A 25,661-nucleotide genomic window follows, 5' to 3' on the forward strand; every position below is an offset into this window, starting at 1 on the left:
TCAGTCTCCCTCCAAGAATATTCAAGAAGCGCAGAGGAGCTGGTTTACAAATGGCATAACAGGGGCCATAAACAGGCCGCTGAAGTCAGGAGCCGCTTCCTCACTACACGGTCTCGGGCCCTGGGGTCCCCATCCTTCCTCCATCTCTAATTGAAAAGGTTGCAAGATGTAAATTACCAGAGGCCCTCCTTAGCCTCTGGCAAGCCCCTGCTCCTTTTGGTGGTGATACAACTGAACTCTAGGAAATACACACCAGAGGCACTTTTTTTTTTTTGTCCAAGGAAGCTCTCAGTGCCGATTCTAGTCTCCAGAACTTAATTATCTCCACCTGGGATCTCTGCTTAGCCCACCAAGCCCTGAGGCCCAGGTCGAGAGCCGCCCCTTCCTGTCTGACAGTCACTCACTCCCGCTCCCTCCAGCCTGACAAGTCTTCTTGGCACCGGAGGCCACCCCACCCTGCTTCCACCCTCTCATATTCTGAAAACAAGCACAGCCTAGATATGCCCACGCCAAGCCAGGCTACCAGAGGAGACAAGCCCAGGTCTGGATCAGGTTCCTAGTACTTTCTGAAACCTGGGGTATGAATTACCTGGGAAGTAGAAAGAGGAAGAGGTTATAAAATTTACATTCTTTCCATTGAAGGAGAAAGGGGGCTAGAAAGGAAATGGCCAGGGATGAAGAGAGTTGCATTTCTAGTTTCTTGGGTCCAGAGGTTCATGTAAATTCAGCTATGTTCCCATGGGGCCCTGCAGTCAACTACTTTCTTGGCAGGAAGAAAAAGATCATTGGACTCATTGAGTGATGCCCAGAGAGAGCCCAAAACTAAGCCCTTAAATAGCAGTAGCCGGACTGCTTTTCATTTCGCAGACCTGGTTACTCAGCTACCTCCAGTGCTGATTGGTAAATCCCTATCACAGGATCTCCGCTCTGACCAGTTCTTTTCCAATTAAAGGCACACTGGCCTAGCATCCCACAAGGCCACCACCCCAGGCAGGGTCAAAGGTAACGTTGACCTTACAGCGAGGACTCGGGCCAGGACGTGGAGCTGCTTAACGGGGACATTTTAGCTCCTCTGAATGCCACAAAGCCCTCATACCACAGGGTTTGGATGTCTGGATCACACCTCCCAGAGTGGTCAACAAGGTGCCCATCTTTAACCTTTTGCACTCGGATGTCGAGTGTGACTCGACACGGTTAGCATTAGAATAAAGGAATCGAGAAAAAAGCAAGCGAGTGCAAAGGGTTAAGAGGCACTGAGAGGGCCTCATCCTTCTTGAAAGTGAAAAGAAATCAGGCCAGGAGCTCAGAGACACATGAACAAAATTTATTAAATTCACCACACCAAGAAGATAGCGCGGGAGAAAGGTAAGAACTGGAAAGGCCCATGGAAATCAACCAGTCTGAACCCCTGATCTGTTTTACTTATTTATTTTAAAATGTTTTTATTGTTGTTTTAGAGAGAGAGGAAGGGAGAGGGAGAGATGATAGAAACACTGATGATACAGAAGCACTGATCGGCTGCCTCCTTCACTGGGGATCAAGCCCAACACTCGGGCATATGCCCTGACCGGGAATCAAACCAGCAACCTCTTGGTGCATGGGATGACACTCAATCCACTGAACCAGGGCTCAACCCTTGGTTTTACTAATGAGGAAACTGCACGAAGAAACCACAACACCAATATAGACAAAGCCAGAACGACACACAGCAACACCCAGACTTGGGCTTCTGGTCTTGAACCACATAGAACCTAAAGGCTTCATCTACGTTTATTTTTTATTTTTCTGTGCCCTGTGGTACCACGGAGACTTTTCTCCCTCTTGATGCTACAGGAGGAGCCCTAAACAAAACACTAGAGTGGCAGAGTCGTTCAGAGCCAGGAGGACAACAGACCCACATGAAGCAGAGGGGTGTAGAGGGGATCGGGGAAGAATTCAATTCCTCCCCAAGAGTCCTGATCACCCTCTCCCCCCAAACATACATCCAGACCTGAGGTCTCAGGGCGAATATACTTGCCTTCCTGAGGTACCGATCAGGTGACGGGGGAAGGAGTAAGAAGCCGGTAGAGGAAAGAGAAAGGTTTATAACAATGGCGTTCGGAAATGAAGTCCAGTGGGAACACTTTTCCCAGTGTCGAGCCAATCCAAGCATCGCAAGAGAAGGCTGTAGAACTCAGTTACTGAACCAGTTGTGAGATATAAGCAAAAACACCAATAACTTAGCAAAATAAATACAATGAGAGTCTCGCTGAGATTGATGTAACCCAGTGAAAACAGATTTTAAGCTCTGAGTCAGTCAAGATGACTGAGGTGTACCTCGTACCACATCTTAGGGGAATCCCTAAGACATGTTGGGAGTCTTCGAAGCAGAGAAGTCACACGTTACTGTCTGTGGCCCTACACAATCCTTCTGCTCAAAGCTACACCCTGAGTGCACATCCCCTTCTCCCCAGAAAGGCAGGCTGGCCGGTCGAGGCTGAAGGAGACCCGGGTCAGCATGAGCGGAGGGTGGAACCGGTAGAAAAACAGTTTGTTGCTAAGAACTGCGCTGTGTTTTGTGAGGAACTGGGTTCCCCCGGGACACTCTCCAACATCTGTGTGTCCATCTTCTAGAGCGGAGGCAAATCTTGTCATCTCTTCACTTCTCCCGACTGGCTGAGGGCCCGGGGCAGCTGAACCCCAGTCTACAACAGAGGGGAGGCTCTGCTAAGAGAAAAACAGTAGCTACAGGGATGAGGGTACCGCCTGGCTCCTGCCGGCAGGATACGGTCCGGTCCGCCCAGGGCTGCAGTGTCCAGAGGAGGCACCATCCTCTATCCGCCCAGCACACCGAGGACAGGAGCTCAGAAACGGGGCCCCAGCCCCAAGCCCCGCGGGCAGCCAGGGAACGGTCAGGAAGTCAAAGTCAGTGCTAGGCCAACAGGGGTGGCGAGTTTCTCCGCAGGCGAGAGGCAGCAGCAACAGCGTCCTCCTCCTCCTCTGCTCATGTTTCCACCACTCGGATGAGAGGCATGGGCTTAGGGCTGGGGGGCTTGGCTATCCTAACGCTGAAAAGGAAATTGGAAACACTGAGTCCGGTGCTGTTGCCCACCCCTCACTGAGCTGCCCTTCCACCTCCGTCTCTGGAATTCTACGCTTCGGCGCCGGCTGAGCTCTTGGGTTCCAAATGCGTTGAAACAGTCCCTGTCAGTGACAACTAAGGGAAGACTTGGGGTGGGACTTTGGTCTGGTGGCAGGGGTGATGAAGAGAGAGGGGGCAGCTAAACAACTGAGAGGTGGGTATAGCTGTGATTCTTGATTTTTTTTTTCCAAAGTCTTGGAATTTTTTTGCACATCCTTTGAGGGGAAAAAAGGCCCTCTCCCTGGAAATATGCACATATTACACGTATGCATTGTTGCATACGACTTCAGAGGGTTCAGACACCTCCGTTAGCTGTCCGTCGGCCTCCCGGGGGTCTTGGTAGCTCTATGCTAACCGGGTCAGAAAATGGTGCAGGTGGAGCATGGGTCCGATCGGAGACGGAGAGAACACACTGGGATGTGAAAGAGGCTTGTCCTTGCCTTCGCACTACAGCTCTGTCACAGCTCTGCCCCTCTTTCCTTCACTTCCTCCCTGGGCCCCACGCCACGACGCCCACTCACCTGCCCAGATTCTCGGTCTTGGCCCAGGTCTGGGTGCTGAAGTTGGCGTGACTGACCTGCTTCTCTATCAGGTGTTCCATCCGGTCGTGCATCTCTAAATTCTGTGCCACAAGTTATGAGGTTAGAATTCGCCGGCTTCTGGATCGCCATTCACCACTTAACCCGCTCGTTCTGGTCTCTCCACCTCTGTGTCGGTGCTGCCGTCGCCCCCACCCCCGCCATGGTGCCGCCACCAGGGTGACCCAATCCAGATCGCTCTCGTCCTCCAGGGATGACTCCAGCCCCCTTCCCTGAGGACTGTTCTCTCAGTAGCTCTGTGCCACACTGACCATTGCCTGGATCTCCTCCCTGTACATTTCCTGTACATAATTTCCTGGAGTCAGTTGAGATCTCTACTCGCCCTTGTTATTCCATAAAGTATTCTTAGGCCTTTAAAAAAAAATGTATTCTATCTCTAACTCTAGACCGCAAACTCTCTGAAATCAACAACCCTGTCTCCCATGTCTTTTTGTCTCCCCCGCCGCAAGGGAACTTCACCCGGTGGCTGCAAAGCAACCTTCAGGCAGTTGATGGACAGGGAAGGCTCGGGTAAGGCGGAAGTCAGACCAGGGAGCACTCATTAGCTAATCGAGCCCGTCACCTTGGCCATGGAGAGACTCCCCTAGAATGCCTCCTCCTGCAAAGCCCAGCTCTGCTGTCAGCTCCGCTGCTGAGCCCACAGGTAGAATGAAGGGCTTGCCTCCCTGCTGCCAGGACGCGGGGCTTGTACCATGATGACAGCTCTTCAGAGTGGGGACAGGTCTTACCACTGATTCCCAGAAGGTTCTCAGAAATTGCTTTCTGAGCTGAACCTGCCATCCCAGATACTCGCCTCCAACCGGCAGCTGGACGAGACCCCACCCCCGAGCACCTCTCCCTCCCGGGGGCTGCCCAGCGCACGCACCTCTGCTTCCAGGTAGGCCATTTTCTCCTTGAGCTCCTGGATGCTGGTGTCCTTTGACTGGATCACAGCTTTGGAATTCTGGAGCTGCAAAGAGGTGGGAGACACTGGAGCTCATTTCAAAATGACTCCTTCCACACTCATCGAACTTTACCCCGCCGCCAGGGGAGTAGTCTATGGCAGTCACCTGACTTGCTTGGTTTTTCTATAAAAGCCTCATTTTAGTCAATATTAAACTCTGGATTACCCCAGGTGTAGGGGTAGGGGGTGTGAGGGGAACACCACCCTGACAACCCCAAATAATGGATGATTCCAAAACTATTCCATTTGCCTTTGGGAAATACAACTTCTTTATTCACTTAAGAAATATTTATTGAGTGCTTACTATATGGTAGGCTCCATTGTAGACAACGGGGAACAGCAGGGAACAAAGCAGAAAGAGCCTGGCCCTCATGGAGCCGACGTGCAGCAAACATGCCCGGCCACGTAGGGCTCTTAAGTTCGCAAAACAATTCTGCAGATCGGCATATGCTGAGTATGCCACCCTCCAGCTCAGGTGGGGGAGGCAGAGAGTCTGCCAAGAGGTACAGGTTTGATACTCTGCACACAGATAAGCGAGTTTATTGTGACTTGGGAGCATAAATGTGTTCTATGGAATACTTATGAATCTAAGCCAAGCTCCCCAGGAGAATGAATGAATGAATGAATGAATGAATACATAAAAGCGTGGGCTTGACAGGCAAGCAGGGCTAGACTCAATGCAGTGACTTCCAGAGGGAGTAGCCCACAGCAGGGAGGTCCGACCCTGCTTACCTGCTCTATCATTTGCCGGACTTTCCGCTGCTGGCTCTTAAGCATGTCATCCAAGTGGTGGATCTTCTCCCGCAACCCGGCCACTTCCTTTTCCAGGTGAGCAGCCCTGGGGATAGAGAGCAGAAGGCTGAGGCAAGGCGGAAAGATGCTTTGTCCACCCAGTCCCAGGAAGAGCCTTGGGCTCAGGGTTTCCATCTGGTGTGATTCCCTCTGCCCGACTCCGCAGTGGTCTGCCCTAAGGAGTGGGTGGGGGGACATCACATTGGCCGCATCACTAGAGATCATGTAGCCCAAATGAGGAAACTGAGGCTCAGAAAGGTGCGAAGTGGCAAGTCATTCTGGATAGTTCTAGAGGGCAAAACCAGAACAGCAGATTTTTCAAACATCCTAAGTTTCCACCCTCTCAGGAGCCTTTCATGGTTGTCCCAAAGGAGAGAAAATGCCCCCAGCAGACGGAGGGGTCCAAGAAGGCAAGGATCGTGTCTCTTAATCCTGGAATTCCTTAGAAGGCCTTTCAGGTCATGTCTGTTGAACTTAAAAAGGTCCAACTCATACAATAAAGATCAGACCCAATATGCTGATGCTAAGTTTGATCTACTATTGGAGATCTTACTCCTCAATTGCCAACAGCATGAAGATTTCCAACTTCTTGAAAGTCCAGAATGGCCCAATATTTGCTCTGTAGGTTTCCCTGGTCTGAGACCTCCAATCCCTTCTGATCAGAGGGAATATGCAAACCCCTCTAACCTCGAAGTGGAAAGGATCTCAGAAATCCCCTATGTTGTCTTTTTCGAGGTTACACAGTCAGCTGTTGTTCTGGGGGGAGGAAACTGGTGTAAACCTCCCCCCCTCCCACCCACATCCAGGGAAACAGCCTGTGGGAGAATGTGCTGCAACGGCAGATGTGTTTCCAGCTCTTGACCTTGGCTCTCAAAATAAAACCCTTTTTTGAGGTTATCATTCCATGGAAAATGAGCTCCCCGGAGATGGCAGCTTCCCACACAGCATCTCCCTGGGCGGGGCCCACCTGAGCTGGCACTCGGTGAGTCAGAGCTGGAAGGTCTGACGTCAGCACCAGCCTCTTCCCCAGGCCTGGCCACCCCGGGAGCTCCAGGCTGCACGGCCCGCCCTCCCCTCCCCGCACCCCAGCTTACGGTGAACAGGGCCCTTACCTTTCCTGTTCTGCTCGGCAGTCAGCATTCTTGCTCCGAAGCTCCTCCAGGGCCGCCTCCCCTTCCCTGACCTTCTCCAGTAAGGCCTGATGCTCCTGGAGGGGGCAAAGGGAAGGAAGCCTAGGATGAGGAGATGGCAGCAGATTCTGCATTTGGGGTGAGATGGCCACGAGGGCTGGGGCTCAGCCCCTACTGCAGCTGGGACAGTGCCAAAGAGCAGCAGGCCAAGCTGGTTTGATGGGGTACCCTCCACGGCCAGGGAGAAGCCTTCCCACCCTCAGCACACAGAAACTCCCCAGCCTCACCCAGCTGCCGGAGGGAGAGCCTGGCCCTCACTCTCCAGGCCCACCTGCCAGCGGTGGCTGCCAATCCCTCAGAAACCAGGCCACCGGGCTCCTTAAGAACGGGCTTCCAAAGCCCACAGGGCAGCTGTACGAGAACCCAGCTACATGGACATGGGCTCAACTCTGGCCAGCAAGGGCTGAGGTCGGATGAGAGAAAGGTCTTTCCTCCTCCAACGCTAAAGGGCACTCCACAAGGCTCCCAGTTACCGTCTCCATCCCGAGCAAGCGCCTCTGCAGCTCTCTGATTTCCACCTCTTTCCGCTCCGCTCTGTCCTCTGCTCGCTGAAGGGCCACGTGACTCTGCTCGGCTTCTCTCTGGTATCGGCTGAGTGTGACCTAAGACACAGGATGGGGATGTATAAAGTGTGTGTGTGTGGGGGGACCCGGGGGGGGGGGACACCAAACGTGGATAAAAGCCTTAGAAAAGAACCTAGAAATCTGAGTGTGGTGACAGGAGAAGGGGGCAACTCTGATGAGCACGTGGTCACTGTTCTAGGACCACTTGGGAGACTAGCAGATTAACTCCAGGGTCCATTGGCACGTCGTTGGTCAAGGTCTTCAGAGTAACACCTGGCAGTAAGCACCACTTTCCAAAGGCTAACTTCTTCAACGTCCCCACACGTCCTCCACTGCCCCCCAAAGTCACCCAACACTGACTCCCCCACTAACGCAAACACAGAGGACCCAGGGGAGCATTTCTCCACGTCCTCCCTTCTGTTCCCCAGCTCGTCCTCACCCTCGCTTCAAGCCACACTGCAGTCTACATACGAAGACCGAAGGCTACTCAGCACCAGGAAGAACTTGGTTTTTTATCTAAGATGATAAAGTAATTTTAAAGAATGCAAGCACAGTTTTAGGGTGAAAAGTAAAGTAGGAACTTGCTTCCTTTCCTCCCACATGCATTTTGCCAACCCCTAGTTAGCCTTCCGGGCTCAGCTTAGACGGCCCTGCTTCCAGGGAGCCTCCAAGCCTGGACGAGACGCCACAGGACGCACGGCCCTTCCCTCTTAGAGCACGGAGCAGACTTTGCCAGTCACTCATGTGTACCCCCAGGAGACCATCAGCTTTATGATGGCAGAGACGGAGACCATTACATTTCCAGAGCTCAGCACGGTATCCACCAGTCACTGCTCGATCAAATCACAAATGGAACTGACGCTCCTCATCTAGCCCAACCCTCTCCTTTCCCAACTAAAGGTCAAATGACTTAGTCGAGGGTACACAGCTAGAACCCTGTTCCTTCATCACCCATTTCAATGCTCCCAGTTACCCCACACTGACCCCCCAATCAGTTACTAAGAGAACCTCGGTAATCTCGGGAAAGCCTAACCAGCCCTGGGAAAACAGAACACCAGAAGCCAGTTTGTCCAGCTCCTCCCCAAGTCAGAACCAGGGAGGAGAAGGCAGAGCCCAGGAGGATGGGTGACAGGACGTGTCCATGCTGCACGCCAGCCTCGTCCAGAGCAGACTCGCTGCAAATCCCTCCTGACAACGAGCAGCCAGTAGAACGAGAAGCCAGGCTTAATGGCAGGTTGTTCTCATGGCCATTGACAACCTTGCCCTTCCTACCCCTGGGTTCAGCAAAGTAGACCACAGAGTCCAGTTCATTAGTGGAGACTGAGAATACCCGACATTAGCTGGGAGCAGGCCAGCCCCATGGGCAGGAACCTAAAACAAGGCCTCTCATTTCTGTACATAAACACTGTACCAGGTTGGTGTGTGCTCCGAGCACGGCATTAATAGCCCGGGGACTGACCCTCCTACCCACTGTAGGATCACAAAGGAGAAGGAGAACCACACTGCCCTGCTACATCTTCCTGTAACTCCAAACAGCCCTGCCAACCTACCCCCGCGGGAGGACCACCCAAGGAGTACCCGCTGTTCGCAGGTGGGTGCTATGTACCATGGGTTAAAGGGCAGCCCCTCCTAGGAAACCATGGGCATGCAGCTATAGCTGCCAGGGGCCTTCTAGCCTCGGGCTTTTACTCAGGACATTGCTCAAGCTTTGAAACCCAGGGCGAACAGAGCCCTCTATGTGTGGCCCACACCGACAAGTCCTTCCCAAAGCCTCTCAATGTAGAAGCTTCTCTCCAAAACGCACAGCCTGGTCAGTACGGCAGCCTCAACCTCCCCTTCCTCCTGTTCTCCAAGGAAGTAGGGAACCAAACTGATACATCACCAACCACATCATCCAAACTGTGGAATCTGAATACACGTGGCAAACTGCTTTACTGCTCAGCTACTCTGTTCTGAGACCAAGTAATCTCAGCGCTGTCCCAAGTCCAAACTATTTAGGAGGAGAGCCTGCTTGTTAAACGGATCACTAAGAAAAATACAGGGTATCTTACATTTCTAAACCTTTTAGAGTGATCAATATATTTACATATATTATCAGACTCAAGCCACACATCAAACATATTTCACGACCACTTTTTTACAAAAGTTGAAACTGATGCTTAGGGAGGTCAATCCCTTGCTCAAATAACACGTCAGCTACTGTAGAGGCAGCCAGTCATTCTCAGTGCCCGTCTTCCTCACCCTCAATCCCCCCACCCCCAAACCCTCAGGCTCAGGAAAGAGAACAGTTGGGTGGCCTTCCCCTTTCCACCAGCTCCCAGCACGTCTGGGCAGGGCATAATTCTGTCATTACATATTTATGACATAAATGCCTCACATGTGGATGAACAGCAGCAGGTAACAGATGGCCAATCTCATACAGAGCAGTTAGAAAAACTGTCCAGCATTTGCCCAGTGTTCCTGAGGTTATATTCAAAGAACTTTGGGAAGGTATGGAAGAACTCACACGCTTTTAATAGTGGGGGGCTTTCACTTCTATCTATAGACTTGTATTTTTTAAATCTTCTATGATAACCTAGTATAACTTTTATAACAATAATTGAGATATTCGTTCAAGATGACAAAGCTCCACATAGTAAAGCCCAAAGTCCCCGACTCCCTGAGCACAGTTCTTTCTATGCCCACAAAGGTTTATCCGCTCATCTAGTCCACACGAGGCGCCCATCCTACGCCAGGTGCTGTGCCAGGTGCTGGGGATGCAGTGGTGAACTTGGCAGCAACTGTCCTTGCCTACATGGTGCCGGGAGCCCAGTAACTCTTACCATGGTACTTAGTGAAACAACGTCTGAATTACCTGCTATCCCAGACCAGCACCACCGCTCAACTTCAGTAGAGCAGAGAAAGAGCTGACCTTTGAACTCTGGGCTAGTCTTGGACAGCAAGAACTCTAAGCATTCAGGAGAGGGAAAAGCAGACAGAAGTGCCCCAGGCCTCGAGGCCTCGCCTTTCCAGTTGATGGCACCAGCCAGAAAGACATGAAGTCCACATGGAGAAAGTCGCTGGTACCTGCACCCAGCAGCCCAACCCTTGGAACACCTTCTCCCCAAATCCCAAATCTCACCTCAAAAGCCACACGGTCTGCCTGGTGCTGCTGCTCAGCCTCCTGCAGCTTGGCCAGCAAGTCCCGCACGGTCTTCCTCAAGCTCTCGGCATCTTCATTCATATAGGTGTCCACCTATAGCCAGAGCAGGGAAGGGAAGGTAAAGCCACTACGCTTGTGACTTGGTAAGAGAAGGTTCCCCCAACACACTCGTTTGGATCATCTTGTCCAGACCACCTTCACAAAGGCATCCTCATCACGCAACGAGTGAGTGAGTCTCAGGCAGCCAGGAGTTCTGAGTCATTCAACTGAAAACACTCTCTTCATACCCTAACGAACTCAACTAGCCTCCTATCACCCGATTAATTTAGGACAGAGTCATTTTCATACATACATGTATCAACTGACTGACAGGTATGTCTATGCCGTCCTCATGTGTGTGTCCTGTTTCTATCAGACAAGCTCTCTGAGAGCAGGGACGTTGTGTCCTTTGGACAACAGTTCCCCTAGGGCAGGGACTGGGCTACACCCATCACAGGGGAGAGTCCCAAGGCTCATCTTTTTTTAAATATATTTTATTGATTTTTACAGGGAGGAAGGGAGAGGGATAGAGAGCTAGAAACGTCGATGAGAGAGAAACATCAACCAGCTGCCTCCTTCTGCACACCCCCCACTGGGGATGTGCCCGCAACCAAGGTATATGCCCTTGACCGGAATCGAACCTGGGACCTTCCAGTCCGCAGGCCGACGCTCTATCCACTGAGCCAAACCGGTTTCGACTAAAGGCTCATCTTTCACTGTCCTCTGCACCCAGCACAGAGATCAGTATATAAAGGGTTGCTGATGGACGGGCAGATTTAGGGCAAAAGCTCCCAATAAGCCCAGGGACCTGAATCCATGTAGGAAAAGGTCTCATTGATTTTACTGAGTCTCCTGCAGACACACCCAATCATGAGTTGGTATTGGGGCTGAGCTGGCGTGTAGGGTCTCGCCCCCACCTCTGAACACAAGTAGCAGACACCCCAATGACCAGCTCCCTGGGAGTCTGACAGACAAACCCCTCCCTGTCTTGCACAGTCAGGAGCAGCAACATCTTCAAACCAAAGCACAGCTGGGAGGAGGGGGGACAGGGTCCTGGTCACTGCATCAGTACTTAGTCCTGTGGGCCTTCATTTCTCTAGCTGTGAATCAGCCAGAAGACTCCTTACCTCGCCCTGCCTTACAGGCTGCCTCAAAAACAAGATAACATCTGGTAGGGCTTGGAGCTCATGAGAAGAAAGAGGCTGAACAGATAATGTCATGTGTCATTATAACTTGTTGCCAATAGCATATTTACCAACTACGGTGATTCAGGTGGAGAGAGAAATCCAAGCTCACCTCTGAGGTGAGTGCTGGAATCAACATTCCAAACCAAGCCTTCCGTAAGTTACCCGGTCAGTTCCCCATATCTGGACCGACGCTGCTGGGCGGGTGAGAACAATTTAAACGGCTCCTGGAGCCGAATTATTATGAGTTTAGTTCAAATGGCATCCTCGGGCCCTGGCGGTTTCGGCTCAATGGTTACAGCATCGGACCAAAGGGTCACAGGTTCGATTCCTGGTCCAGGGCACATACCTAGTTGGGGCGTGTGTGGGAGGCAACCAATCAATGTGTCTCAGGTTGATGTTTTTTTTCTCTCTCTCTCTCCCCTCCTCCTCTCTCCTCTCCACTCTCTAAAAAATAGAAAACAATCAATGGAAAAAATACCCTTGGGTGAGGATTAAAAAAATAAACAAACAAACAAATGGTGTTCTCAGAAGACTAATGACATGGAAAATTTCACGAAGAGAAAAGGGGAGTTAGAAACTTCACATGTTGGAGTTGGAAACAACCAACAACCAACTAGGTTTTAATGTAAATAGATCTAAACACATGGTATTGGATAAAAAGGAAAACACAGAAAAAGCTCAAGTCCATTATGAAAATCGAAAACACATTTACTAGGCATATTTAAATAATATGTTGAATATATTAGAGTGAGTACAGCCACAGAAGGAAATACTACGCTGTTATTCAAAAGCATAAGGTAGATCTACATGTACTGTCATAGAAAGAGGGCTATACTATATATACTCTTCAGTTTAAAATAAAAAATAAAAAAGCAAGTAAGGAATAATCATTTACCACAACCCTGTATTTGTAAAAAGAATATGTATGTTATATACATACACTTATACATGTATATTTGTTACATGTGTATATAACAATATATACACATGCATACATACACAGGATATTTAAATATGGTTGCCTATATTTTTTACTAGTAAACACTCTAGAACACAGGTACTCACCTTTGGCTAAACATTACAATAACCTGAAGAGCTTTTAAAAGTCCTGATGTGCCCTGGCCGGTTTGGCTCAGTGGATAGAACGTCGGCCTGCGGACTCAAGGGTCCCGGGTTCGGTTACGGTCAAGGGCATGTACCTTGGTTGCAGGCACATCCCCAGTAGGGAGTGTGCAGGAGGCAGCTGATGGATGTTTCTCTCTCATCGATGTTTCTAACTCTCTATCCCTCTCCCTTCCTCTCTGTAAAATATCAATAAAATGTATTTTTTTAAAAATTAAAAAAATAAAAGTCCTGATGCCCAGGCCACATCTCAGGCCAATTAAATTACAATCTATAGGAAAGGCATACAGGCAACCTGCCCTTTAAAGCTCCCAAGGTCATTCCCAACAGACAGCAAAGGCCAAGAAGCACTGTTCTAGCAGGATCCACCCATTTCAATCTGTTAACAGTGGATACTTCCAAGGAGTGGGATTAGGGAAGGGGAATTTCTGTTTTATATGTTTGAATTTTTATAGCAAGTTAGTTCTACTCTTACATATCATGCAGAGTGCGAGAGAAAGCAATAATTAAAGGGGCCAGGGAGGAGGATATCCTGCCTCCTGGCTAAGCAGCAGTTACCACTGTTTTCCTTGTCACCTACCTCAGGTGGGCTGCTATACAGCATCGTGGGACTTTGACTAAAACCATTTGGCCTCTCTAGCACCACCTGTTCAAAAGGAAAAACCAAAAACTGGTAGTTAAAACAGTCCCAAGCAACAAACTTCAAAACATTATTCTTCTAAGATCTCAAATCTTAGATAGACAGAGATGATAGATAGATAGATAGATAGATAGATAGATAGATAGATAGATAGATAAGGAGAATGAGGAGGAGGGAGAAGAGGAAGAGAAGGGAGGGGAGAGGAGGGGAAGGGAGAAAAAGGCAGAGGAAGGGAGGGGAGAAGAGGGGAAGGGAGAGGAGGGGGCAGGGAAGGGAAGGGTAGGGGGAAGAGAAGGGAAGGGGGAAGGGAATGAAATGGAATGGAAGGGAGACCAGTGCTATGTGGGAAAATGGAAAGGAGAGAAGTGGAGAAAGGTGTGCTACCTTGAGAGGGAATACTCTAGCCTGGTAGGGAGGATGCAGGAAACCTCAGGCTAACACCTCTCAACAGACTGGAAAACATGCAGGTCCGTGCCTGGCAGCCCAGGGAATACAAGCAGCTGCCTGCCACAAACCATTGCCCTTGCCCCTTGGGGATCCTGACAAGGTTTGACAAATCATAAACCTTAAGGGGAAGGAGCATTAGCTGCCATTCTTTCCAGCCCCAAACCTGATCCTTCATCACATGACTGCTGGCTGAGCAAACAAGGGGCCCGGACTTCCGGGCCAGTCTCTGAGCACTTATGTTCCTCAGTCACCTGACGGAGGCCCTCCCAGAAACAGACGTGAGCTCAGGCAGCCAAAGTCCTACCTTCAGCCAAAGCAAAATGCCTTAGGAGGAATCGACCACACAGCCAGTGCCCGCCCAAGCCAAAGAGGAACTCAGCTGGCACTAGCTTCTAGGTCTCGGTTCCCCTCAGGAGAATGAGGGCAGGGGCTGCCGAAGAAAGACCACCCCGCCCAAACCAAATGCAAGGGAAGGAGAGACAGGCCAGAATCTAACGGGTGTGTGTGTGTGTGTGTGTGTGTGTGTGTGTGTGTGTGTGTGAGAGAGAGAGAGAGAGAGAGAGAGAGAGAGAGAGAGAGAGAGAGAGAGAAGTCTGCTTCCTGAGGACATTTCTACCCTCAAATTTGAGAAAAGCTGAAAAGCAGGATCCCAGGAGTATCTATCCCAAAAGGCCTCTCCAATTAGTGCAATTGAACAAACATTTACGGATGACCGTCTGCATCCCAGCCCCTGGGCTGGGTGAGGGGAGTGGAGACAGAGGTAAACCCTAACCTTGAGGAGCTTCCCCTCAAGGACAGAGGTAGCGACCTACACAGATGAGTAACAGACAAGGAGTCACCCGAATTGAGCAAGAGCAACTTATCAGTTTGGATTTATAGGTGACTATCTGCTTTATCAGACTCTGTATGACAGGAAGACGGATCACAGAATCCTTAGAGGTAAGAGCTTTTGCCAACAAGTTAACAATCATTTTATTGAAATCAGTCCAATTTGGGGGCAGTGTCTTAGGAACAGGGGCACTGATACAGGGGCTGAGATGTGCCTTACCAAGGCTGGGTGTGCTCGGGGAAGCCAGCATCACCTACACTCTCTCCTTTGCTGGCAGTGGTGTTAGACTCGGCACCCACGGGACGATTGGTAAATGGGACTGCCTGGCACCACCCCGCCTCCTGAGTGGGAACCCAACCACGGACCATTTCCCTTTACCTGTATCTCCTGTCGGTGGTGAGACTCGCCTGGATCTCTGTCGAGCTTGCTGCTTATATCCTCCCGCAGCTTCTGCAGACAGCTCCTGGCCTGGGAGGGAAGGACAAGGAGTGAGCTTCAGCCTTGGGATAGAGAAAGAGAGCACCCCACTCACCCACCTTTGCGCCCATCCCCCACTGCACCCCTAGGAGTCAGGCCGGGGGAAGGAGAGTCTCTAGCTAAGTGGGGCTACAGCCCAGTGCCTCCTACACAAACAACAAAATTAGCAAAACCCCTGCCCCGGGAGCTCACATTCTGGTTGGGGAGACACACAACACAAAAGCCAAACCAGTGATATGGAGACAGGATGCGGGTGAGGAAAAGCTGGGAAAGCAAAGCTGGCAATTCCAGATAGAATGGCTGGGGGGTAATGCTAGGCACAGAGCATTTATTCAGTATTTGTTGACTAATAGAAGGGTCAGAAGTGATATTTAACATACGACTGGGCATGGTGGCACTTTAGAGATATGCAGGCAGCAGAAGGGAGAAAATCAGAACCCACAAAAGAGCCAAAAAGTGTGAGATTTAGAAAAATGATCATGGTCATCTCCCCGAGAAAAGGGGTGCCCACCTCCTGGATGTACTGGACCTCACTCTTCAGCTGGTTGATATTCTTCTCATGGATCATCTTGTCTCCAGACCTCCCCTTCAAGTACACCTGAAACAGAGAACCACGCTGCTTAGTTAAGTAACCTCAGTTACATCAGTGCCACAGGCGGCCTCACTCAGACATGGCTGGTGGGAGGGTAAACTGTTACACCTTGCTGGCTGGCAATCTGGTGATTCAGATCAGAAGACTTACAACTGTACTTACTCTTCCGCCTATCAAATCTACTCCTGGAAATTCAGCCTAATGAAATAAATTTAGCCAAACTGGCATAAACATTCATATATAAATTCATGGAAAGAGGGTTGTAAAGGGAATTTACACATTTTTCTCTACATAACATGCTTGAATACTTTACAATTGAGAAAATGTTTATTACTTGTGTTATATAAGACACACAATTTAATAACATGTTTGGCAAAATACTGTTTATGGTTGCAAAAATATAAACAGACAAATGTCTAACAATAGGAAATTACATAAATAAATTATGGTATCTTAACAGAATACCAGGCAGCCATTAGAATACCAGATATTTACATTTATGGACACGAAGATGGTATAAACTACAATTAAATTGGCGGGGGGAAGGAGGCAAGCAAATTGTAAAATAAAGTATATAATACAATTCTGTTTTGTTGTTGTTTTAATCCTCACCAAAGGGTATTTTTCCATTGACTTTTAGAGAGAGAGAGGAAGACAGTGAGAAACATCGATTGGTTGCCTCCTGCACACACCCTGACCAGGGCCAGGGGCGGGGAGAAGCCTGCAACCAAGGTACGTGCCCTTGACCAGAATCGAACCCAGGATCCTTCAGTCAGCAGGCTGACGCTCTATCTACTGAGCCAAACCGGCTAGAGTCAATTCTATGTTTGTTAACGATTACATTGATAGAATTATAGGGTAGTTTTACTTTCTTTAAGGGCCATGCATAACTTTAACATATTGACATATGTTACAACATGGCTAAACTTTAAAAATATGCCAAGTGAAAGAAGACAGGCTCAAAAGGCCACCTGTTGTATTATTCCATGAAATGTCTAGAAGAGGCAAATCCATCAAGACAGAAAGTAGATTAGTGATTGCCAGGAGCTGGAAGGAGTGATCTGGTATTAATAGTCATGTTGGTTGCTCAACTCTGTGAATATATTAAAAACCACTGAACACTTTAAATTGATTGTATGATATGTGAACTGTATCTCAAAAAGCTGTTTTATGAAAAGGAATCTAAGTCCTGGCCAGTGCGGCTCAGTTGGAGCATCGTCCTGTACACGGAAAGATGGTGGGTTCGATTCCTGGTTAGGGCACATACGCCGGTTGTGGGCTAGATTCCCAGTTGGGGCATGTTTGGGAGGCAACTGATCAATGTTTCTCTCTCTCTTTCTTTCCCTCTCTCTCTCTCAAACCAATTTTTAAAAGCTTTTTTAAACAAATAAAAAGAAAATTGTTTTAATTTTTAAAACTAAGTTCCATAAACACACCTCCCACTTGTCTCCATCCTCCAACCCTAAACACGGTCAGTGGACAGACACCAAGGAAGGTCATCCCATCCATCCCCATGTCCGAGGCCAGCTGCATCAGTCACTACAGACTGACTGGTCTCCTGGTGTTAATTAAGATTTTTCCAGGAGATGATCAGGAGCTAGCATCACAGGTCCGGTTCTTCCTAGTCAAACCGGAAGTTCCCTTTGGCAAAGTCAGCCACTGCTGCCTCTCACATGCAGTAGGGAGAAAAGATGGAGGGAGAAAGTGGAGGGTGAACTGAGCTTACCTTAATGATCTCCTCATGTCCATCGTTGGACTCCACCAGTTCTGAGGCCAGAGAATGACTGGGTGAGTGGCCAGACACCATGGCATAGGTCTTCCTGCCCGCCTGAGAAAGAGAGAGAGAGAGAGAGAGAGAGAGAGAGAGAGAGAGAGAGAGAGAGAGAGAGAGATGGCTCAGAAACTGTATGACAAGCCCAGAACTTCTGCACCTTGGCCAATGCAGACAACCTGCTCCTCCAGAAACTTGAAGGGTTAGTCTGACTTTCCCTCCAAACATTCATTCCAGAACCTCTACCGGAAGCCACACAGCAGCAAGAACACCAGACGGAGAAAATTAGTAGAAACTGCAGGTTAGTTTCCATTTTAGTGGGGGTCTCCCCATCCTCCAAAGAAGCGCGTGCTGAGGGCCGCTGGGTGTGTGGAAAGGAAGTGCTTCCAGGCAGCGGAGGGGTGGCCCGAGGCAGCACTGGAATGCGGGGTCAGCGGCAAGGGAGGAGAACTGGCCGAGGGGAGGAGGCCTCACCCCACCAGAGACCTCCATACCTTCTGGGCTATGTGTTCAAGTTCATCTCCTGTCAGTTCACTCTGGAAAGTCAGCCTGAGAATGTCCACGCTGCCCTAATAATGACAATGACAGCAACATCAACCTTTATCTTCGGTCTACGACGGGCCCAGGTGCACTTTTGCCAGCCCTGTGGGGTGGGCCTTATTATCACCATTTCACAGAAAGGCTGAGGTCTGGAGAGGTGACATCAGCTTGCCCAGGATCAGGCCACTTCAGTGTGGCAGGCTGCCCCTGGGACTTCTCACAGCACTCTGCACCGCACACAGCACACGGCCCCAAGCAGCGCCAGAGGGGCCACCCTGGTCCTCAGATTACAGGAAGCGCATTGCATGGACTCCCTTTTCCCCTGAAGAGGGCATCCCTGGATTGGTCATCCCCAATCCAGATTTTCTGCACCTGACAGCCAACCAAGAAGTTATTGATATATTTTACAAGACAGGATATCTTTCCTGAACCAAACTATAGGAAGGTATCCAAATCCAAACGTCTGTTTCTATGAGCCACACAGAAATTATCCAAATGAAAGAAGGCAAGACAATAGGTATTTACCTGGAGATCAGCCTTATTTCAAAGGAAGAAGCAGATTCCTGCCTGTACACCAAATCTACCATGGTTGTGTAAGACGTTAAGAATGGGGAAAACTGGGTGAAAAACATAAAAGAATTCCAAATTTTTTAAAAAGTATTTACAAAAAGAGAGAAAGGGGTGGGGGAGGGAAGGAGAGAAAGAGGGAGAGAGTGCCCAACAGAAAAATGGGCAAAACAATTTAATAAACACATCACGTAGGAGGATATCCAAATGGTCAATGAAAAAAGGATTCACCCTCATTAGTCATCATCATCAAAAAAACCAGAACCACAAGATAATAGTACAAATTACCCATAAGAATGAAAACAAACAAACAAAAAAACCCAAATGGTGGGGGATTTGGAATAATTGAAACTCTCATACACTGGCAGTGGGATTGCTCATTGTCACAATCACTTTGGGAAAACCACCAAAGATGAACATAAGCACACCCTATAACATAGCAATTCCACACCTAGTTATCCTCCCAACAGAAATGCCTGCATATGTTCCCCATAAAAACATATACTAGTATCTTCATAACGGCATTTTAATAGCCAAAAACTAGAAATTACCCTAATAGTCATCAAGAGTAGAATGGATGATTTTGACATAGCCATACAATGGAACATTGTACAAGAGAAAGAATGAAGTAGACCTAGCTAGCTGGTTTGGCTCAGTGGATAGAGTGTCGGCCTGTGAAATGAAAGGTCCCAGGTTCGATTCCGGTCAAGGGCACATGCCCGGGTTGTGGGCTCGATCCCCAGTGGGGGATGTGCAGAAGGCAGCCAATCCATGATTCTCTCTCATCATGGATGTTTCTATCTCTCTCTCCCTCTTCCTTTCTCTCTGAAATCAATAAAAATATATATATTTTTAAAAGCAACTGAAGAATGAAGTACTGTACATGCAACATGGATAAACCTCACAGTAATATTAACAAAAGAATCCAGACACCAAAGTATACCTCATGATTCCACTAAAATAAAAAGTATAAAAACAAGCAAAATGAATATATGCTTTAGAAGTCAGGACAGTAGTTACCTTCAGGGTGCAGAGTAGTTAATGCCGATAAAGGGACATGAGGAACACTTCTGTAGTTGCTGGTAATGACTTGTTTCTTATCTGGGTGCTGGTTAGAGGAGTGTGTCCAGTTTGTGAAAATTGCTTGACTGTACATTTAGGACATATGCACTTTTATGGATGTATGTTATTGTTAAATAGAATGCTTTAAAAAAAAAAGCAAACAAAAATGAAATACCCCTTTATTGTGGCATTAAAGTCATCTCATGATGGGGCCTATCACTGTCTATAGCACATAATGCCTTGGCTCCCACCGGTACCCCACCTGTACCCCACACTCTAACTTTCCCAAACTTTCCTAATCCAAGTGTAGAAAGGCCTCCAATCCAAAGCTCTCCTTCTCTTGGTCAGTCTTCTAATGCAGCACACGCCCCCACCTCCCCATAGGTGCACGCATTGTTTTCTCCTCCTGGGTCACCCTCCTTTCTCTCGCCTCCTTGAGAGGCCTTCATAGCTCAGCCTGGGTGTCCTTTCTCTGCAGGTCCTACCCCAGCACTCCTCAGCCAGAGCCTGCTCCCTGCACACTACACATCCCACACTGTTCACACGGACCCACCTCATTCCTTCGTCAACTACGTATTCAGTCATCTTCCCCAGTGAAATCCTAAGCTCCTTGACAACAAGGAGAGCTTATTTTTAGCACCATGCCTGGCGAGAGCCGGTACTTGAAAAATGTGTTCCAGGCGGGAAGCTCGGAGCCCTCAGTTTAGAGAAGCAGCATGAAGTACTGGGGAAAGCGGGCACTAAGAGGAGGGGGAAGTCAGGGGAGAAATGAGCAAAGGCTAAGAAAGGCAGCTCTCAGAAGAAATAAAAGAGACCAATGGATATGTAGAAGATGCTCCACCTTACTAGTAATCAAGAAACTGCAAGTTAAAACACCAGTGTTACCGACTTACAGACTGAGGAAGTGCCAAAATAAGATGTGTGCAAGTGTGCTCACAGCAGCACTGCTTGCAATGGCAAAACACTGGAAGCAACCCGGATGGTCCACTGATAAGCAAATGCATGAATCGGCTCTGGGTGTATTAGTACAATGACATTCAGCTGTGAAAATACATGAACTACAGCTACCTCTATCGACATGAATGAATTTCAAAATTAATTTTAAGTGAAAAAGTGAGCTATAGAACATAAAGGAGCAACAAAAATGTACTTGTGCAGCACTCCTATAATTAAATAGATTTAAAAAGAGAGAGAGAGAGGAGGGCCAGTACCGAACTTGGAGTCAGAGGTGAGGTCTGAGTCCCACTGACAGCTCTTCATCCTTCAGCAAATCACTTTCTTTCTCTGGGCCTCAGTTTCCTATCTGCAAAATGGGAATGATAATACCTACCCTGCCTTTAGGCAGGTAGGGACATGTGTAGACACAGTGTGAAAGTGCTTTGCCAGCCATAAATCACAGCCTTACTTTCCCAAGGAGCTCTGGAAAGATTGCAAGGGAGGAGGGCGGCGGGGGGGGGGGGGGGGGGGGAGGATGAGACAAACTGTCTAAATGGAGCCTGTGTATAAATCTAGGGTTCCTGGCACCTCATCCTCCAAAATCAGAGAACCCAGGCAGCCAGGTCACAGGCCTCACCGCACAACCCAACCCAGAGTCCAGGAGGGAACCCGGGCCCCTCTGCTTGGTGGCCCTGGCTGTTTTCTGGAGCTAGAGTGACCTCAGGGCTTTTAGTGGCTCCAGGACTTTAGGAATGCCCCCTAATGTCTAGCAGGGTGGTCCCCACTGGGGATTCTCTGAAGGGCAGGATACACAGTGGAGCACTCTTCTCCAGGGGAAACAGGAACAGAGCTAATCACAAGGTAAGCAGCCTGGAACCTCATAAACAGGCCTGGGGAGAGGCCCAGCCACCTTCAAATTATAGGCGGCCTCTCGCTCTGTTCAAACAAATCTCCAGCTGTGACTCACTGCTCGGAGCGGAGCGGGAGGGAGGGGGTAAACACATAGCTGAGGGGTTAGAGATCTAGACGCGGGGAGATAAACAGCGAGGCCCCAGAGGTTCTCACTCTCAGGCTCATGTGAACAGGGAAAGACCTATGGGAAAAAATCTAGGTTTTCCCCAACCCCACTCCCTAGGCTTCTAGGCGGGCCATGCGGACTGAGGGGTGGGTGAGGGTCAAGGGTCTTTCTAAGAGGAAATGAGGGAAGTGCAGACTGCCCCTGAGCTGGAAATCAGCATCCTTAATTCATCTTCACCCTGTAACCCGCTACTCCATTGCGTTGTTCCTCAACCATCCCTTCTTCCACGCAAATGTATGTGGTCTCTCAAATTACTGCAGTCACAGCCACCTCAGTTGTCCTGCTCTGAGAAATGGGCATAGCTAGCCCCTTGAAACACTGGCTCCCAAGAGGCCAGGGTGAGGCAAGCCCCACTAAAATCAAAGAAGAGGGCCAGATGGGGGCCTATCCCCTCTCTGCGGAGGCTCCCAACCCACTCAGCTGGCAGGTGGCAGGTGTCCTTGGTCCTGCCTTCTGAGAGCTCTCTGGGCCAGAAATGGCCCTTCACTGAGTCTGACACAGAGTCATTCCCACTCCTCCCCACAGACTAGCCCACAAAGCAGGTGTTTGCTTTCTGTCTGGCTACCTGCCCAATACCCTGGGCTGGAAAACCTCTATTCAGAGGGCTAACGGGTGAGTGGGAGGTGGGATGAGAAAAAGGGACTTAGGATGGGGCAGCCCTTCGCATTACCTGGAGCCCTGGCACGGGACAAGCTGGGCCCTAGCAGGGAGAGTGTTCACACAGAGGAAGGTGGGCTGCCGAGCTCTCAGCTCTGAAGGACATGCCCTTTTGCTGAGCCAGTCTCTCCAGGAAACCTGCCCAAGTGCCCAGCCAATGTCGATGAAGGCGTGGTTCCTCAGTGCCCCCTCCCCTCAAAGGGCTGGCACCAGTGACCCTGCCCTCTTTAGTCTCTGACTACCTTTTGTCTGTGGTTTTTTCCCCTTTTGTGACCCCCATTTCCTCTTTCTTCCTTCATCCACCCACTCCAATCCTACCCTATATTTTCTTCTCCTCTTCCGGTCCCTGCTGAGGCCAAGCTTAAATCCGGGCCACTAGCCTCCCTGGCACATACCCATTTCTCCAACTAAACCTCCCCACCCCAGGAAACAAAGGTATTTCACAAGACTCTGTATAACCCAAAGAGGCATATACCAGAATTACCAGCAGGCAGGGAAGCTTGTCCCACCTGCTCTGAGCACACGTGCCTGGAACCGAAACCATCTGGGCGCACACACACACCCACCCTGGAGAAATATGGGCCAGTGTTGGTGCCAACTGCATGGTGATTGAGTAAGCCTCCTCTCCCAGATCCTCTGGCAGAGGATTCCCCAAATTCCTGGTTGACCTGGACACCTCAGCTGTAATGCTCCTGAGCGTTAAGACTCTGGCAATGAACGAAGGAGATGAAATGGTGTGAGGAGGAATTTATGGCTTGAGCTTGGGGCAGGTGTCATCATGAATGGAAGGAAGAGCCAGTCACCAAACTTGAAAGGTGCCTCTGCCCAGGAGTTTCTTCCCCACCCAGGTGTCACACAGCCAGGGCTTCCATCATTTTAGAATTCATTCATTCATTCCTTTGGAGTAAGCATCAAGGACTCCAAAGGAATCCGACTTTAAAATGCAAATATTCTGGCCCAGCCATTCCACTTCTAGGTATTTCTCTCCAAGAGAAATTGAAACAAAGGTCAACACAAAAATGTGTCAACAAATGTTTATGGCAGCATTATTCATAGACAAAAAGTAGAAACAACCCAAATGCCCACCAACATTTATCCAAGATGAACACGTGATAATATAGCCATATAATGGAATATTACTCAGCCATAAAAAGGAATGAAGTACTGATTCATGTTACAACATGGATCAACCTTAAAAACATCATGCTAACTGAAAGAAATCAGCCACAAAGAATTGCATACATAACTATGATTACATTTATATAAAACATCTAGAATAGGCAAATCCATAAAGAAAGTAGACTGGTGGTTGTCTATGGCTTGAAGTGGGAGATGGGCATGAGTGATGCTAAGGAATCAGTGTTTCTTCATGGCGGGGGGCGGGGGTGAATGTTCTAAAATTGATTGTCTTGACTGTACAACTCTGAATATACTGAAAACCACTGTACACTTTAAAAGCATGATTTTTGCAGTATGTAAATTATATCTCAATAAAACTGTCATAATAAAATGAAGCCCATGGTAAGCCTTCAATAAATCACAGCTTTAGTTATATATGCTAGAGGCCCAGTGCACAAAATTTATGCATGGGTAGGGTCCCTAGGCCTGGCCAGCTATCAGGGCCAATCAGGGCCTTCCAGCTGCCAGCTGGGGGCTCCCTTCCACGGCCGCCAGCTGTCAGCCAGGGCCTTCCTTCGTTCCACACGGCCCCCTGGTGGTCAGCATACATCATAGCGAGCGAGCGGTCTCCCGGTCGAACTCCCATGGGGATAATTTGCATATTAGGCTTTTATATAGAGAGATTTTTTTTAGAAGAGTGGGGCTCACCCAGCCAGTGTTGCTCAGTGGTTGAACATTGGCCCATGAAGCAAGAGGTCACGGTTCCACTTCCGGTCAGGTCACATGCCAGGTTGCAGGGTCAATCCCCAGAAGGGGGCAGCCAATCAAAGTTCCTCTCTCATCATTGTTTCTATCTCTCTAACCCCCTCCCTCCCCCTCTCTTTAAAACAATCAATAAAAACATAAAAAAGTAAAAAGTTAAAAAAAAGAATGGGCTCAGGAAAGACTTGGTATTAAACAAATTCAGCTTTCTGAGGTCCTAAAGGAATGACACCTATTCCAGGGTAAAGACAAAGGTGCAGCAGATGAAAAAAATTCCAAATTCACCACGGCATCGAGAGAACCTCTCTGACCAAGACTAACCAAGATACAAAATTAGAGAGGATGAAAAACGTGCAAATATCTAAGGAAGGGTAACACTGACAGATTATTTAAAGGGAATCACCTTATCACAGAGCCCATCATGCCACACCAGCTGCCTCTCCCATGGAGAAGGAAAGGGGCCCAAGGGGGATGCCAAAATGTGAACCTCAACCATCACTCTGTGTAAGCCAGTCCTGGCTGAGCTGGGACTAGCAGAGGTCAGCCAGGTCTTCACCCGGGGTCTACCTACAGGCCCTTCTTATCTTCAGGTGTCTCCTTCCTCCCCTGGCAGAGGAAAGGGGAAAGGAACAGAGAAGAACCAACATAATGAGAAGGAGCAAACACGGACCAGACCAGACAGTTCCTCTATGCCTTGGCCAAGGGTCTCTGGGGAGGCACAGCAGTCTAGTCTAAGCCAGGGAGTAGCAAATAGAAAATAAAACTAATATCTGAGCATTAACCATGTGCCAGGCACTGTGGCTTCCTATGCATTACCTTACTTAATCCTTACAACCTTAGGAGAAGGGTGCAATTATTATCCCTGTTTTACCGATGAGGAAAACGAGACTGAAGAGATTAAGTAATTTACAGACGTGATCTTGAGCAAAACAAATATTGAAGCCCTGATAGCCCACTAGGTCAGATTCCCAAAACCAGGCTCTTAACCACATGCTATTAACAGAAATCACAAAAATCATAGTTTAGCCAAAAACTGTGATGTAATTACATTAAGAGAATGGGAGAAGAAAAAGAGAGGGTGTAAGGGGTGGGAGTATAAGCTTTTCTGTAATTCCCGCAGCAGGTAATCAATAGATGTCTAAAACTAACAGATCAAAAAGCATCACTATAAACATATTATAGAAACATAGGGTAAACACCAGACAAAAGAGTTAAAAGAGTTGAAAGTGGAGAGGACTAGAGGCAGGGAACTACTTGCTATTTTTCTTTTTGTTGTTGTTAATCCTCACCCCGGGGATATTTTTTCCATTGGTTTTTTTTTTTTTTAGAAAGAGTGGAATGGAGAGGGAGAGGGGAAGGGGGAGGGGGAGGGAGAAAGATACGTGGCCTGGGGCTGGGGCTGGAACCTGCAACCCAGGTACGTGCCCTAGACCAGGAATCGAACCGGTGATCTCTCTGGTCAGCAGTCCTATGAGCCAAACCACTG

General features: G+C 48.9%; 1 protein-coding gene across 2 annotated transcripts in view; it reads right to left on the minus strand.

Annotated features, from left to right (window-relative positions):
- Window positions 1-469: 469 nt before the first annotated feature.
- Window positions 470-25,661, minus strand: part of TUFT1 (tuftelin 1) — a 29,295-nt gene continuing 4,103 nt past the window's right edge. The window contains exons 2-13 of one of the 2 annotated variants that reach the window (XM_079761410.1): window positions 17,949-18,023; window positions 17,410-17,511; window positions 15,603-15,689; window positions 14,993-15,082; window positions 13,279-13,344; window positions 10,330-10,443; window positions 7,119-7,247; window positions 6,568-6,662; window positions 5,396-5,501; window positions 4,586-4,669; window positions 3,643-3,743; window positions 470-3,047 (exon numbers count right to left, since the gene is read on the minus strand). In XM_079761410.1, the coding sequence (XP_079617536.1) occupies window positions 2,984-3,047; window positions 3,643-3,743; window positions 4,586-4,669; window positions 5,396-5,501; window positions 6,568-6,662; window positions 7,119-7,247; window positions 10,330-10,443; window positions 13,279-13,344; window positions 14,993-15,082; window positions 15,603-15,689; window positions 17,410-17,511; window positions 17,949-18,023 (1,113 nt within the window). In that variant the 3' untranslated portion in view covers window positions 470-2,983. The remainder of the gene's footprint in view (window positions 3,048-3,642; window positions 3,744-4,585; window positions 4,670-5,395; window positions 5,502-6,567; window positions 6,663-7,118; window positions 7,248-10,329; window positions 10,444-13,278; window positions 13,345-14,992; window positions 15,083-15,602; window positions 15,690-17,409; window positions 17,512-17,948; window positions 18,024-25,661) is intronic. The other variant, XM_079761411.1, reaches the window with a different exon arrangement.

This window comes from Cnephaeus nilssonii (genome assembly GCF_951640355.1).
Source record: "Cnephaeus nilssonii genome assembly, chromosome: 21".
Classification (NCBI taxonomy): Eukaryota; Metazoa; Chordata; class Mammalia; order Chiroptera; family Vespertilionidae; genus Cnephaeus; species Cnephaeus nilssonii.